This window comes from Micromys minutus (genome assembly GCF_963924665.1).
Source record: "Micromys minutus genome assembly, chromosome: 23".
Classification (NCBI taxonomy): Eukaryota; Metazoa; Chordata; class Mammalia; order Rodentia; family Muridae; genus Micromys; species Micromys minutus.
The window spans coordinates 42,140,972-42,156,388 of record NC_137958.1 but is presented as its reverse complement, the minus strand read 5'-3'; the positions used below and the strand labels follow the sequence as shown (position 1 = coordinate 42,156,388).

General features: G+C 38.3%; 1 protein-coding gene across 1 annotated transcript in view; it reads right to left on the bottom strand.

Moving 5' to 3' along the window:
* CFTR (CF transmembrane conductance regulator) overlaps window positions 1-15,417 on the bottom strand; it is a 152,725-nt gene that overhangs the window by 16,469 nt on the left and 120,839 nt on the right. The window contains exon 22 of the mRNA XM_080936133.1: window positions 4,901-5,152. Coding sequence (XP_080792259.1) covers window positions 4,901-5,152 — 252 coding nt within the window. The remainder of the gene's footprint in view (window positions 1-4,900; window positions 5,153-15,417) is intronic.

Sequence of the window (15,417 nt, the reverse complement as noted above, 5' to 3'; positions counted from 1 at the left end):
AGCAGGGACCTGCTTCTTGATATACTTTAGAACATAGACACAGACTTGGAAGATTACTCAAAATATGCCTCACATTAGTTAGGACCAAATTTATCTCCTCATTGATGGAACAACAGTTGTCCAACATATGCACAAGGTCAGGGGATTAGGCGCCAGCACTGAAGATGGGGATGGATTCTGCCCTTAAGAAGTTGAGCAGGGTCAGGTTCAGGCCTAATGATAACATTCAGGGCATGGTCTGTAAAGTGTATACTCCCACGGAATTTGTGTTGAGCAGAGAGTCAAGATCACTCAGCTCCACAGCAATGTTCAAATCAAATACTAACATATGACTCTTCTGGCGAGAAGAAAATTCCAAGAAGCAAAAAGCATATTAAAGAAACTTTTCTTGCAATCCAACGACCACAGCTGCAAGAGCCGCGCATCAGACTAAGGCTATTTCCCATTAGAGGAGCTCAGCAGTTCAGGCAGCCCTCAAAGCTCACATTCTTTGTTCTGATATAAGCTCAGTTTCTTGCAATAACTAACTGATCACAGCAATATAAACTGCTGCATATACTGTAACAGTTAAATTTGTTTCATGCTGTTCACATTGCTCCTTAATTTCCTATAATTTGACATCTTTAGGGAGAAAATGTTCTTTTTGTAAAGCGTTCTTTACATATATTTGGTTGGTGAAAACTGTCTGTTTTTAATATACTGCAAATCAGTACTTTAAATAGATTATAAAATGAATTTCTAAATATTTAGAAATAATTGTAGGCTAAATATTGTAGGCTAGCAATAACTTACTAACTCAATTCATGTCATGGGCCACAACCAATGAAAAGAATAATTTACTGGATAAATTACTTGGAAATAATGTAGGCCTTTGTGACAGGCTGGTAAAGAATGGTGACAAGAATTATTACCTTCCGAACCATCAGAAGAGCCCCACAGGTAATTTTTATAAATCATTGTTCTTGGGAAAATATGACTGAGCAAATGTTATGCTGAAGAATTTTGTAATAAGTTATGTTTTCTTTTTTGTATTTACATAAATTCAAGAAAGGTTGCATAATTTACCTATTTTTTTTTCAGTTTCTCCATCTGAAATAATGGTGTGTTTACATAATAAGTACTTGGGTTAGCTGGTGGTCAGATTGGAGGGTGGAAGGATGGGAAAATGGATGGCTGGAAGAATAGAGGAATAAATGGGCTCATGTGCACATGACTTTCAAAAGCTGCTCAAGAAACATTTACTGAGGGCGACTGAAAGACAGTCCGATAGATGGGCAAATAAATGAGCACATGTGTTATTGTACCTTACAGACAAATAAGACAGTGGTTTTGTTCAATGGCTACAACAGATTTCAATTTAAAACCTGGAGGAATTACATGCGGCATGCTTCTATCTCTACACTAGCCCATGTTGTACACATACACATTTACCATATGCTATGACTTTTCCCACACTGCAGTGTTAAATAAGTTAAATAAGAAATCAGAATAGGTCGATGCAGGTGATGTACAGGAGAAATGGAAGAGACCTAAGTTCATCTACAGGATAGTCAGTAGAAGGCGGCAGTAGGGGTAAATCTCCAGAAGGAAATAACATTTTCAGAGACCTCAGTTCTTATGCTGGCATAATGGGCTGAGAGGCAGTCAACGCTTTCTTTAGCTTTAAATCCTTTGGCTATTGCTCTGGTTTCCTCACATCAGAGTGCTGGTGTGTATTATGTCTGACAAGTTTTTCAACAGCAAGATACCTAATTGATTTGTACCTTAACAAGGTTGTCTTGTTGAGTAATAGTCACATAATAATTATCTTCTTATTTGTAAGAGTACTTCCTGCAAAAAAGCTCTTAAGACATCCTAAGTATGAGTCAATGTTTGTTAGTAATTTCAACGCACCTCAACTCTGCAAATTTTGGATCAACATAAATCAAACTACAATCTGCAAAGCTAATCAGTGTCAAACTTGATTTGAGCAGGAATTCTATTGTGTCAAGAGTAGAGCAGTTGTGGTAAGGCCCCTTTCAAGTGCTGGACCTGTACTTTAATGGCAGAAGAAAATGCACTGTAATTATCTCATTTCCTTGTGGTTTCCAGAAACCAAGACAGACAATCAAATGAAACAAGATTCATGGATGATTATAACTGAGATTCCTATATGTTCACACATGTTTATTATTAATAAAACACATGGGCTGCTCAAATTGTTAAATGATTTAGCGGGCTTAAACCAGATTTTATAAAGACAGAATGGGGTGTACTTTTAACACATATTTAGATATGAGAATATTGGTATTCTTTTTGGGTTTTGTTGCTGTTGCTTGTTTTTGTTTTTTTAAGACAGGGGTTTTCTGTGTGGCCCTAGTGGTTCTGAAACACACTCTGTAGACCAGGCTGGCCTTGAACTCACAGAAATTCACCTGCCTCTGATTCCCCATTGTTGGGATTAAAGGTATGTGCCACCACTAACTGGCAAGTCACTCCAACTTAAGTAAAACATTGAGAAACAAATTTTCTGTCAGAAAGGTTAAGCGACAGAGCAAATGGCTGTGCCCATAGAGCTGGAGACAAGCAAATACAGTCACAACTCAGCAGGCAGGAACCAGCAGGCAGGAACCAGCAGGCAGAAATCAGCAAACAGAAATCAGCAGGCAGAAATCAGCAAGCAGAAACCTCCAGGGAGCAAAGACTAGACGACAGTGAAAAGATGACCCAGGGTCATTGTGAACCATGAAGAGAGAAACAATTCCTGGAAAACTCCAGTGACCTCACAGGAAGAGTGGAGGAAGTTCTTGTTGCTTTCCAGCAACCGCACAAGAGAGTGGTCATTCTGAGGTAGGCTAGAGCACTCACTGTATTCCATTTAAGACTGTCTTGAGTGAGACTACTTTATCATGTGTAACTTAGAGATTTTTCTAAAAGCCCAACCTGACTGATTTTAGGAAATAGAAATACTTAGTACCAGACCACTCTAACATTCTGTACTAACCTTGTTATCTAAAGGGGTAACCCAGCCGGTGGTACTTAGATGCTCAGAGCTGAAGATGTAATTTCTCTTCACTACAGAGCTACAGAACTCTACACTCCAACACAACATATCCAGGTTTTACTCACAGCCCATTACCACAGTCCCTTTCCTTAAGCACATCATCTATGCTTCATTTTCAAGAAAAAAAAATTATAAGACATGTTGAATGGAAAAAAAAAAGGAAATAAAAAACAATACTAGGATAGAACAAAGAGATGTGACAGGGACACTAGATTTAATAGGTTAGAAATGCAAAAACAACTATGATTAATGTGATAAGGGTTTTATCATGAAAACATAGAAGATAGAAACAGATGGGTCGTTAGTGAACAGAAAGGGGTCATTCTAAGACTTCTACTGCTATGGAATAAAATACAAGCCGAGCAAATAACCCACAACATCATGGACAACCATGATAGAGGGCGCCTTGATGACTCAACTACAGTTTAGATGTGTGAGGCAAGAACCCCTGAGCCCAAAGAGCTGCTGCTAAAATCAGGAAGACGGGATGGAGGGAAATGAGTCAAACAACAGTTACTGAGAAGGTTCCCTAAAAAATTAGTGTCACATACTCAATTCACACACAGAGAAAAATAAGCAGAATGTTGCTCAAAGTCAAAACACCATACCACATCACATCATCTCAAAAGTACAAAAAAAAATTTAAAGAAATTCTCTTGAGAAAAGCCCAGAGAAAAAACATATTTATTAAAACTGAAATAAGAATTACGTATAAATTTACAGACACCATAAAATCAGGAAATGAGTGGAGTAAAGAGGAAAACACGAAACTAGGACTGTGAACTTTGTGAATGAAGCTCTTTCCAAACTTAGGCAAAGTTAAGAAATTATTAAACCAACACAGAGGTAATGCATTGTCAATGGGCTTATCTTGAAAGATATGTTAAGAGAACTTACTCAGGGAAAAGACACAACTCAGATCTTCAAGAAATTGCAAACTTGGAGGTAAATAAATACAGAAACTATTTTAGAAACTAAAATGCTTTTCTTACTCTTAATGGGCTTAATAGGAAAGCTTCCATAAAGTCATTTTAATAACATCTATTTGCACACATGATCTGTGAATACACAAAATGATCCATAGAAGGAACATAAGACACAGGAGGGAGAAAATGGGACTAAGGGATGCTGATGCTATTTATGTGATACCATTATTCTTTTTAAATGGACCTGGTTTCATTGAAAACGGATATTTCGAACTCTTGAGAAACTCAAAAAAAAGTTACAAAGGTAGAATTACTGTGTTAAGAAATGAGAAAGACTTGGAATCACAAATACTAAAGAACAGCAGCAGAAAGAAGAGGATTCAGGGTAAAAACAGGGGTAAAGAGCAAGAGTAAGGAACAAAAGGCAGAACAGCTGTAAGGACTGCATTCTCCGTCCGCAGTCTGAACACATCGCCTGGGAGACGTGGACTGGCAGAGTGGCCCGAAGACCAGTAAGTAAGTAAGTAAGAGATAACTACCCAGTGCCTACAGGAAAATCCAGTTTAAACTGCCGTATAAGTTAATTAAGGGACAGACCAATTTACACTGTGCCCGTCGACCAATTTGGTGCTGCTGTTCATAGTGATGGTTGTAGTTTTTGGTGCCTGTTGTGTATTTAAAGGCATCTGCAGTTGGAAAATCTGTAATTAATTAAACATTTACAAGTCCAGTCATATTCTAATTCAATCTCATTTACAATAACTTGCTGTACAGACTCTATAATTCAAATCTCATATGAAACATAATAATTGCACAGTCACACCTTCAACTATGTGTAAAGAATATTGATTGTGTAACTATGTTACAAAGGGTTTCCCATTGCTATGGTTGTTGGGACTCACTAACAAAGCAAGTAATGCCGAAATCTCACCCTCTGGCCAGGACTTATTGAAAAAGAAATGTTCTCTAATACAGCATTCCCGTCATCCACATATTTCACAGTAAGGTCTTTGACAACCATTTCGCCTCCAGATGGCCAGGTATCGCTTTTCTTCACATATTCATTCTTAATGACTAAGACATTAGATGGCTCTTCACCGTGCAGTTCTTTCATTATATTGGTATATATGCTTTCTTCTGTCTGTATATCAATAAACTTAAAGACTCTGCTCACAGATCGCATCTGAAATGAAAATAACAGTATGTTTGCTTGGGAACTCTAGACAGTGCCAGGATTAGTTTGATGCTGCCTAAAAAAATAACCTTTAAATTATGATGCAAGCTGCCTGTCACTAAGTTATTTGTCAGGGTTCTCAGTGAAGTAACAGGCAATAATTAGATATAATTAAATGCTTAACCATCGAATCAACTAAGACACATATAATTGGGTTCTGTAGAGACTTGTTTATTTTTGTGATTGCTTAAATCTCACACAGTCCACACACAAATAACCAAAGTATTCTCAAGGGCACAGATAATGTCAAAAAGAAATATTTTCCCCACTATGGCAGTACTACACAATTATGTGCACTCAGTATGTTGTAAGAAAATCAATACCCATTAATAGCAAAATGTGACCATATGGAAGATTATATTTTCAATTCCATACACATCATTGGTTGTAGAGTAGCTGGTTCTTCCATCAGCTTAGAGCGGAGATATGCTTGGGGGCCTGGTGGCTATGTGGCAAAATAGGCAAGATAATGAACACTGACAGCTAGATCTGTAGTGAGAGCATTTGGTACTCCCTGGTAGAATGGAGGAGAGGAGAGTTCTCCCTCCTTTGGGGCTCCAACCATCAGTTCCCTCCTGTTTCCCCTCCCTTTCAGCTGGAAGTGATCTTGGGAGGCCCTAGAACACGCAGGAAGAGAGGAAGTGGGACTTTAACTAGGAGTGGGACACACTGGGGCAGCTTCCACAAGGTCATTTCCACAATGGAGTTGAACTTTGTGGTGTAACAGTGTCTGACATTTGCTCAGTCTGTGAACGAGTCGTCATCCATGCTTACTGTACCCGGGAACTCATTCCTCACCATATCAGATGTGGATGGCATTCTTCAGTGTCTGGCTGGAGTGAAAATATTTGTTCACCTTTCCTTGGGAACAACAATTAATGCAATAATCTGACCTATACATCTTCAAATGTAACATTGAATAAGGTATGTATTTAATGCACACAGAAATACGGGAACTTGGCATATTTTCAACAACAAGAAACTGCTTTAATTTTATTTTAATAGTCTGATTTTTATTCATGATACTTTTAAAACATGATGACAACAGATACTATTTGAACAATTAATAAATGGAGACATGAAGGGGTAAATACATATATACAAACAAACAAACAAACAAACAAATAAATAAATACCTAGGTTTTGGCCATTTTGAAAGGTCATATATATTTCTTTGACGTAAGCACTATAACCTAACTCCATCAGTGACAGTCACCATTAAAGACAAATCCAGAACATTTAACAATCTATGTGCTACATGGAATATACTTATTGAGTGTTAAACTTTAAAGTTTAAATTTGTTTCTTACAATTTCAATGCTTAAAATGAACCTCAAGTCTAACTATCCTCAGCCTGGTGAAAATATCCCTGACCAACCTGCTATTTCCTAGCAGTGAACATTCATTATAACATATGAGCAAAGTGTAGTTCAATTCAGTATGAGGACATTTTCTGACAGTCAGATAAGGTAGCAAGTGGGGGCACTTCATAGCTACTGAAATGCCATTATGGAATAGGCTAGTCACTAACCAATTCATTGAACCAGAGATCTGTCAGCATGTTGATCATCTCTAGAAGAAGTCACATCAGAACCACAGCATTTTTTCAAGCCTCAAAAACAGTCTTTTTAAAGTCAAAACATAATGATGTTCAGCATTTTGTAGTCATATAAATAATGGCATTTAAGCTTCAAAGGCCAAGGCCCTAAGAGATATACAACTGTAGGTATTCATGGTTTCCAAGAAAGTAGTCACTTGAGCTCAGGCTCAGGTGTTAGCCCAGGCAGGAAAACATGCCATCAATGCTTATAAAAATGAACAGTCTGAAACACTGAAGACTCAGGAGTTTTGGAAAAAAATCTTGTCATAAACATAGGATGGCTGAGAAATAGTCAGCTTTCTCAACCCACAGTATGAATCAAAAAGAGTTTGCCCATGAATAGGGCAGCTTGAAAAAAAAAGGTGTCCTGTCTTGTAACCAAACTCCAGTATCTTAAGAGGCGTGTAAGAAACCAAGAAGTTCTGCAAAAAGAGAGAAGACAGAGCAAGACAACGTCCCAGATAATTTTTCTAGACAAGATAGGAACATTGGTGAGTCACGGACAGCGAGCTCAGAAAGGAGCACGCAAAAGGAGCTCAGGCCCACGACAAACCTAGAAGGATGTCTGAATTACTCAGAATTCTCTCCTTCACTCAGCACAAGCAAAACTACTAAATAACTAGCAACAACAAAGCTGAAGTCATACTCACTGTATGCTTGATTTCCCTGTCAAAGGTCCATATCCTCTATAAAAGTGATCTCTAGTTTGTGGAAAGTGTGAACAATTTGCTAGATCCTTCTTGAGAAAAGAATTTGAATTATACATACCAAATTAAAGTTGTTATCAAGTCAGAGAGTAAAGGGCCCATCCTTCCTGGAAACAGGACTTGCAGGTAGCAACTTGGTCAATGAAGAAGGCTAGAGGCAGCCCCTGCCATGCTACTGCTGCTAGTGACCCTCTCAGTACCCGAACAATGACCCTACCCTAAACCTAGTAGTTATGAACTGGAATAAGTGTCACTCCAAGATAAAGGCTTGGTTCCACAATGACAGAGCTTTGGGGACACAGTGGAAATATTGAGAGGTACAGAATATGAGAGGAAGTCAGCCCTGAGGGTTTGCCCATCCTAACCCCTCCCCACACTTCCTGACTGCCATGAGGTAATCCACCTTCTCTGCCACATATTTCTGTCCCCATGATGTTCTGCTGCAGCACAGGGCTGATGTCAAGGCAGGTAACCATGCACCGGCACTTCTGAGACTGTAAGCCAAAAGAAACACCTCATGTCTCCATGCGGTTTGTAACAGATAGTTTGTCATGGTGACACAGGGGCCTTTGGAAAGGTCTGACCTAGTGGGAAGACCTGAAGATTATGTCCCCTGGTTTGGTGGAGAAGCCATTCTACCCGTTATAGCTCACACTATTTCTTGTACTCAACAAATGGACTATTCAGAACATCTAGTGTGTAACCACACAAAGTCATTTAGACCTCTTTACTAACTAATAAAGCCATTCTTGTCTCTCCTATGCAAGGATAATGGCAATGCTGTGAGCATGACAAGGTATGTCTCCAAGACTGGGGATTTATCTCATATTCTTTGTGTACACATGTGCACTGCTAATTGGATTAGACAAGTTATAGCATACCTCACAAGTTTTATATAGCCATGGGCTTTTTCACCCATGCCCCAGTACCTGAATAAAAACCCAGAGGCTTAATAGTATTAATAAATGCCTAGGCCATAAACTACGCTGGTTACCCAAGTAACTCTGAACTTATTATCCCATTTATTCTAACCAAAGTTCAGCTATGTGGCTGGATTCCTCTTTTCAGTTTCTTCTATCCACACCCCTGTCCAAAATTACCATCTCCTGCCTGACTCTTCCAACTGCAAGTCCTGCCTTCTACCCTTGCATCAGCGTACTGGCCATAACAGTTTTATTGACGGGTGATTCTTCTACACAGCACAGCAGAGATTATCCCTACAGTTTCAGTTTATCCTGTTTTCAGAAAACTTGCAAGACTCAATTCTTTTTCAAAGGACTGTCTATTATATATTTCTACGTGCTGTGTGAGAACCATGGTACCTTAGTGCTAGACAGTCACTCAGCACTGACAATTATCATGAAAACTGTAGGCCTGCATACTCCCTAACCCCAGGCTGCTGACTGCTGTGCTTAGAGGAGTTAAGGGAGAAGGAGTAACATGGAAACATATTTCTTGGTGAGTATAGAAATCTGTTTCCATGTTACGTTCTGTCCTACATGTACTTTATGCTTATGGTAACTAGAGGGATTTCAATGCGTGCTATCAAACCTCTAAAAGAGTTAAGTACTGACAAAAATATTCATACAGTGTTATGCAAAAATGCCTTTAAAAATCTGTATATGTATCTCTCTTTAAAAATAAAGTTGTAAGAGAGAAAGAAAAAAAGAAAAAAAAGAGGGAAGGAGTATGGGCAGCCCTGCCCAGGAAGGTAAGTTAGCCTCACGATCAGGAAAGTCTCTGTGTGGCTACAGTTAAATTACAATGAAGTTAGGGAAGGGATTAGCACCATTTTCTCATACTTTACAGGCAAAAGACAAAAGAAGAGCCGGATGCTAAAACATTGAATCTATGTTTTAATTATGGAGAAGAAAACTTAACATAGAGTAGATTCGTACTCTTTAACATTGGAATGTAGCCAAGATAAAGTGAAATGTTTACTTGAGATTCATGTGCTTCTAACGGTTGATACATTAATTTTATTAAAAGCCAAATCTTTCCCCTATATATCTTGAGGAAGAATTGATGCTAAAAACCGTTATCTTTGCAATAACGCCTAAAGGTACTAATCTAAGCACCAAAATTATAATGATGACGGTAATAACAAAATGTAGTTCAATAGCTTCCTCTCAATGTTAATTTAGAAATGAGGCAACTGGGTTAACATAAAAACGACTTTAGATTTTCCTGTTCATCCTTTGTAGCTAATCATAGAGGTCATTACAGCCTTTTCAGGAATCCAGAAACACCTCATACAAATATTTGCTTTTATTTACTTAGTTCTTTAGAAGCCAGAATAACAAAATTATGCTTCGATGGCCAATCAGTCCACAGTCATGACAACAGTGACTTTATTTCCCATGCTTACAATGTTCATCAACCCTAGACAAAAATGCCATCACTGAAAAGCTCAGTGGTAGAAAGCACTGGTTGTTCTAGCAGACTTTGGTTTTGATTCTCAACACCCATGATGAGGCTATCAACTGTCCATAACTACAGTTCCTAGGGGATCTAACGTGGTCTACTGTCCTCCATGAACACCACATATGCATGTGGTGAACAGGTGCAGGCAAAGCATCCAAACACACAAAATCACGTCAGGTCATTAATATCACCCAGCTACAAACCCAGCAGCTTTGACAGTGACCTGCCTGCAAGCTCTAACACAACCCATTCCAAAAGACAGAATACTGCTAAAGTGGGCAAAAATCTGACTAGGTAAGTAATAGTCTGTAAGGAAAGCCTACTGCTCTTATTCAGTCTAAAGAATACAACAATAAATGTCTCTTAACGACACAACGTTATATCCACAGATCAGTGCCTCACTCAGCCAGCATCAGAGAAGCCTTTCCTTGCTGCAGAAACTAATTAACAAAACGATCCACAACTGAAGAATGCGCAAAGAATGACAGAGGCAATCCTCTCAAAACTGAGGATCTGTAGGAAGAGGAGATAGCAAGTCGTCATAGACATCTCCAAGGAAACAGTGTCATCCAGAAACAACAGAATTACACACGTGAACTCACAGAGACTGTGGTAGCATCTGCAAGATCTCCACATGTTTGCACCAGACTGAGGAGAGAAGTGGACATGTCTCACCCTTATCTAAGAAACCATTTGCAAAGGATACTTGCTGGGAAAGGCAAAATCAGTTTTTTCAATGGGTGTCACTGGTATATCTACCACACTCCAAATCAGTAGTAATTGGTAAAGATAATATATAAGCATATGGTGTGGAATATGGCATATTGGCCAGATTTCTGCTCACTCTTAGCCTAAGGAATATGATTACTAGTAAACGGAGGGACCACTAGCATTTTTGGGGGGGCTGTCAATGATATTTACATAAGTATCTATGTTACATACTAAAGTTGATGCTGACTGACAGAGTGCTTTGGAGAAGTTACAATATTTCAAAATCTAGATGCTTAGAGAAAAATACTGATATTTTGATAAGATATTTTGATTTGTTATTTTAGTTTAGTTTTGTTAAAATAACTTCCATTTATATTTTTCATACAATATATTTTGACCATATTCTTTCTTCTTCCCCAGTTGCTTCCAGGTCCCCCTATCTCTCTAACCACTCAATTTCATACTTCCTCCTGGTTTCTCTCAACCCAAAACCCCTCAGAATTCAAATAAACTGAAAATAATCATTACCAAAGTGATATAAAACACACACACACACACACACACACACACACACACACATGTCTATGGCTGCTTTGTCCTACAAAGGTTGAGTTGAGTTGCTGTCATGAGCCCATAAGCTTATAAAGCTAAAATTATTTTTATTTCAACCTTAACAGAAAAAGTTTGCTAACCCTTGTGATGTGACTCATAGAAATCCAAAGCAAAAATGAATCTATAAGACAACTTAATCCAGTGATTTAAAGGCCTGGATACACATTAGAATCACCTGGGCACATTTCAAAATACAGACAACAGGTCCTGTCACCCTGCCCCAGCAGAAGAACTAATTTCTCTGGCCTTTGTGAATCTGAGGAAGCTATATTCATGTGCAGCCAGACGGAGAGATCATGATCTAATCTATTCTTTCATTGTACAAATGAAAATCTAAACCAGGAAGTTAAAGTGGCAGGCACAAAGCCCTAATCAATTTTCCAAGTGTAGCAGATATTTTTGTACACTCCAGCAATTCCTGAGGGGGCTGTTAAGTATCTTGTCTTACTTCACGGTTCAAGAATAACAGTCTATCAATTACTTTTTTTGTTAGCATAGTAACCACACTGAGTTAAAGGTTTTAGATCAGCTGTAGTAACTACAGGGTAATCGTCAATGTATCTCAGCATTCAGGATAGGGTTGGTGTGTGGTTTTTCTAAGAACGGAAATAAGACAAACATATAGGTTAAGAATTACATTTTTATGTGGAAGGGTTCAGAAGAGAGAGAATGTCAAAGCTACCAATAATCTGAAAACTTCCTAACCAAAGCATTTCACTTTAAAGAAGAGGAAAATAAAGCCCTGGAAATGAGGAACAAAGACTTACCTAAAGGCACTCAAGATTTTAGTGTCTGAGCCAGAATAAAATACAAGGCTCTCTGTGGTTGAATGGGTAATATGTCTTGAAAAATACCACAAAGTCTTGTAAGAACAACAACAAACCACAGCCGAGCTATGATTCAAAGGAGGCAAAAGACAAAGAGGATAAATTAATTCCTCTGTCAAATCCGTATAACAGAAACCGCCTTCAATAGAAGAACATTTAGTAATGGCAGTCATGAAGAAAAGAGAAATTCCTTTTTGTCCTCCCACATTTCATGTTGCTCATTCTACAATTAGTCACTTGATCCTCAGTAGAACCCAAAATAAACACAGGTGATGAGAGAACAAAGGAGAAACAGAGTGACTCTGTACTGACAGAAATCTTTCCTCAGAGTGCACCAACCATGCAAGAACTTTCTGGAACTCCACTAATGGTGACCTAAATGGAAGCCTTGTAAGCTCACTGTTCTTAACCATGCAGCTTCCTTTTCTGTACTAGAGACATGCAGTTCAGTTCAATAATCTAGTGGAAACAGGGACTGCTGGTCTACTTGGAAAATGAAGGTAGTGGAATTCACATATTAAGACTGTTCCCTTTCTGTTCCTTTTGTGGTAGCAGTTCTAGAAGGATCTGAGTTATCTGATGAAGAAATTATGTGTGAGCAGCCACTTAGTCACCAGATGGTTTAATACTACTAAGTTTACGGTCACAGCTTCTATACCTCACTGGCTCTCACTTATTTATTTGGTATTTCAGGGAACTGAAGGGAATATAAACTTTGTATCATTTTAATGGTCACTTAAGATCATATGTGCACTCTGAGTTGATGCACAGGAACTTATACCCTAATCTAGTGGTCTTTTTATGGGTGCATGGATGTATCAAAATGGTATATGTACACATATAGAGAGCAATAAGGATCTGTACACTAAATATACAAATCTATGATTCATCAAAAGACAACTTTTGAAGCATGGGGTTAGACAACAATAGCTACAGTGAATGCACATGGAAAGAAGAGGCTGTGATTCAAAAGATTTAAAGGATACATGACATGGAGGCCCAGGAGGCAGCAGAAAAATGAAATAGTATAAAGATTCATCCGTGTAAAATAGTGCTCAACAACTGCAGAAGACAAGGCTGCTGCTTTGTGCATAATGTTCATTGTGACTATTGTAACAGAACAGAAGACGTAACAGAGAAAGGCAATCTTTTTAGAAGTTTGGCTGTAAGCAGGTCAAATAATTAGGAGAGGAACTGGAGACCAAGTGAGACTATTCACTGGTGACAGTCTCATAAAGGGCGGGGAACTACACAGAGCCACCTCTATATAAAAGTACGGACAAGGGCAGAGAGAGTGCAGATGACTACAGGTCAATAAGGTGGGAACGTGGACTCTGGATGTCATGTCCACAGGAGGACTCTCTAGCAGTATGCTGCATTAAGAAAGAGACAGTAGCTGTATGGGAATTATTTCTGGTTATACATATGTATTCCTGTGAGATATGTAGGAAGGGCCTTGGCTGAGAGTTTAAGGAACTGAATTATTATAATGTCTAAAAGGGTGCAGGAATAAAGGACAGGGCTTGAGAATAGATATTTATTATGAAAACATAGTGAGTTGCTGGACAGTTCTGAGAATCAGCATTTCAGACGTGATTACAAGCACAGCATAACTGGTGTTGTGGTGTCGGATTTAATAACTAAGAGATAAAGGAACTTAGGGGGCTGAAGGTAGGTAACAGGTTGAAAAAAAAAAACAAAGTTACCCTGCTACATTTATAACTTTATAGTCAAACTGACCCTTATTCATGTTTTAAATTGGGGCAGATGGGTAAATGAAGTAATCGTTCCAATTCTGAAGACCTTTCCAGAGTAGCCTTGCACTTAGTTTTAAAACATTGAAAAGAAAACATTGTATTTGTTCCACTTTAAACTGAGATCACTGTGGATGCAGTTAAAAGCTTGGTAAAATAAAATTACTCCACACTGAATTTTTGCTTATTGTTCTAAGACCTTGGTGGTGACATCAGGGGGGTGTGAAATCTGAAGGTACTGCTCAGTCGGTCTTCCTCTTGATTCCCAAGGGAGAGAAGAGAAGAGCACTGCGGGGTAGTTTTAGCAGCAGTGCAGCTCAGACTAGCAGGATGGGAGTTAATAGCAGAAAGTGGCCACCAACACCCAGGAAGGCCCAACAGCAGTGCTGGGCAAAAAAAAAATGCAAACTGACACATGCTCTTTGATACTAAGCAAAAGAACATAACTTTTGAAAATGTAATCAACTGCAAATATTGATACATTCCATAGACCATCTCATAAACACAATAGGTACTTGTATAGGTCCTTTCACACACCAGGAAAGATTCAATGTGAATGAACAGGCTACAAAGTCTAGCATATCCATGAAAAAACCTGGAGAAATATCTTAAAGTGTTAGACACATGAAGTAGAAATGTATACAGCAAATGTTTGGTCAGTCTGTGCATAGGCTATTCCAATAGGAGCGTCCAACCCACAGTTCACAGGCCACATCCAGCTGCACAAATAGAGCTATAAAAGAAGCCCAACATGAATCATAAACTCACTGAAAACCTTAGGCTGTCTGTGTGTGACTACGTTTGGAAGCTTAATTGTACATATCTTCAGTATGAACTCTGTGTATGACAACATTGAGTTACAATGTCAAACGTTTGGCTACATGATTAAGATGAAAAATTAATGTTGCAAAGGAAATTGTACATGTTCAAGGTGAAGAGAGGTTTGTTCATGTAAAGAAACAAGTAATATGCACAAGGGTTTTGAATTAGGAAGTCATAGTTGAAATTTTTAAGTAAACAGAGACAGCATTTATATAATATTCTTCAGTTACTTCCAACAGATATATATGTCTTTATAAGAGCTCTAAAACAAAAATAAAAACAAGAAGAGGAGAGACTAGGAACTGGTCTAAGAAAAATAAAACTAAGAAAACTATTTCAAAGATTTGTTAAGATGCCTCAGCAAACTATCAAAACACACAAAGAAGAAGAGGCTTTAAAAGATTTTAGGTTTTTCCCTTGTGGCATATTCATGAAAAAAATATATTGTACATATTTACATATTAATGTGCATATATTAGGATTATAGAAATGTCACAATTACAAGAATGTGTGTCTGAAAATGGAAGTAAAGTTAGTTGTATGATGATTTTTAACTGGGGATTCTAGACCTCCTAGAAATGGAGTAATAAGTGAATGAATGGGGTTCAAACGTCTTCAGATTTAATGACAGGCCATCAAAGATGGATCAGCGTGCATTTGCTGTTACGCCTGGTGCCTTGAGTTCAATTCTTTGGACCCACACAGTGGAAGGAAGGAAGTGAGTCCCACAGGTTTCCCTTTGAACTCCACACTCATG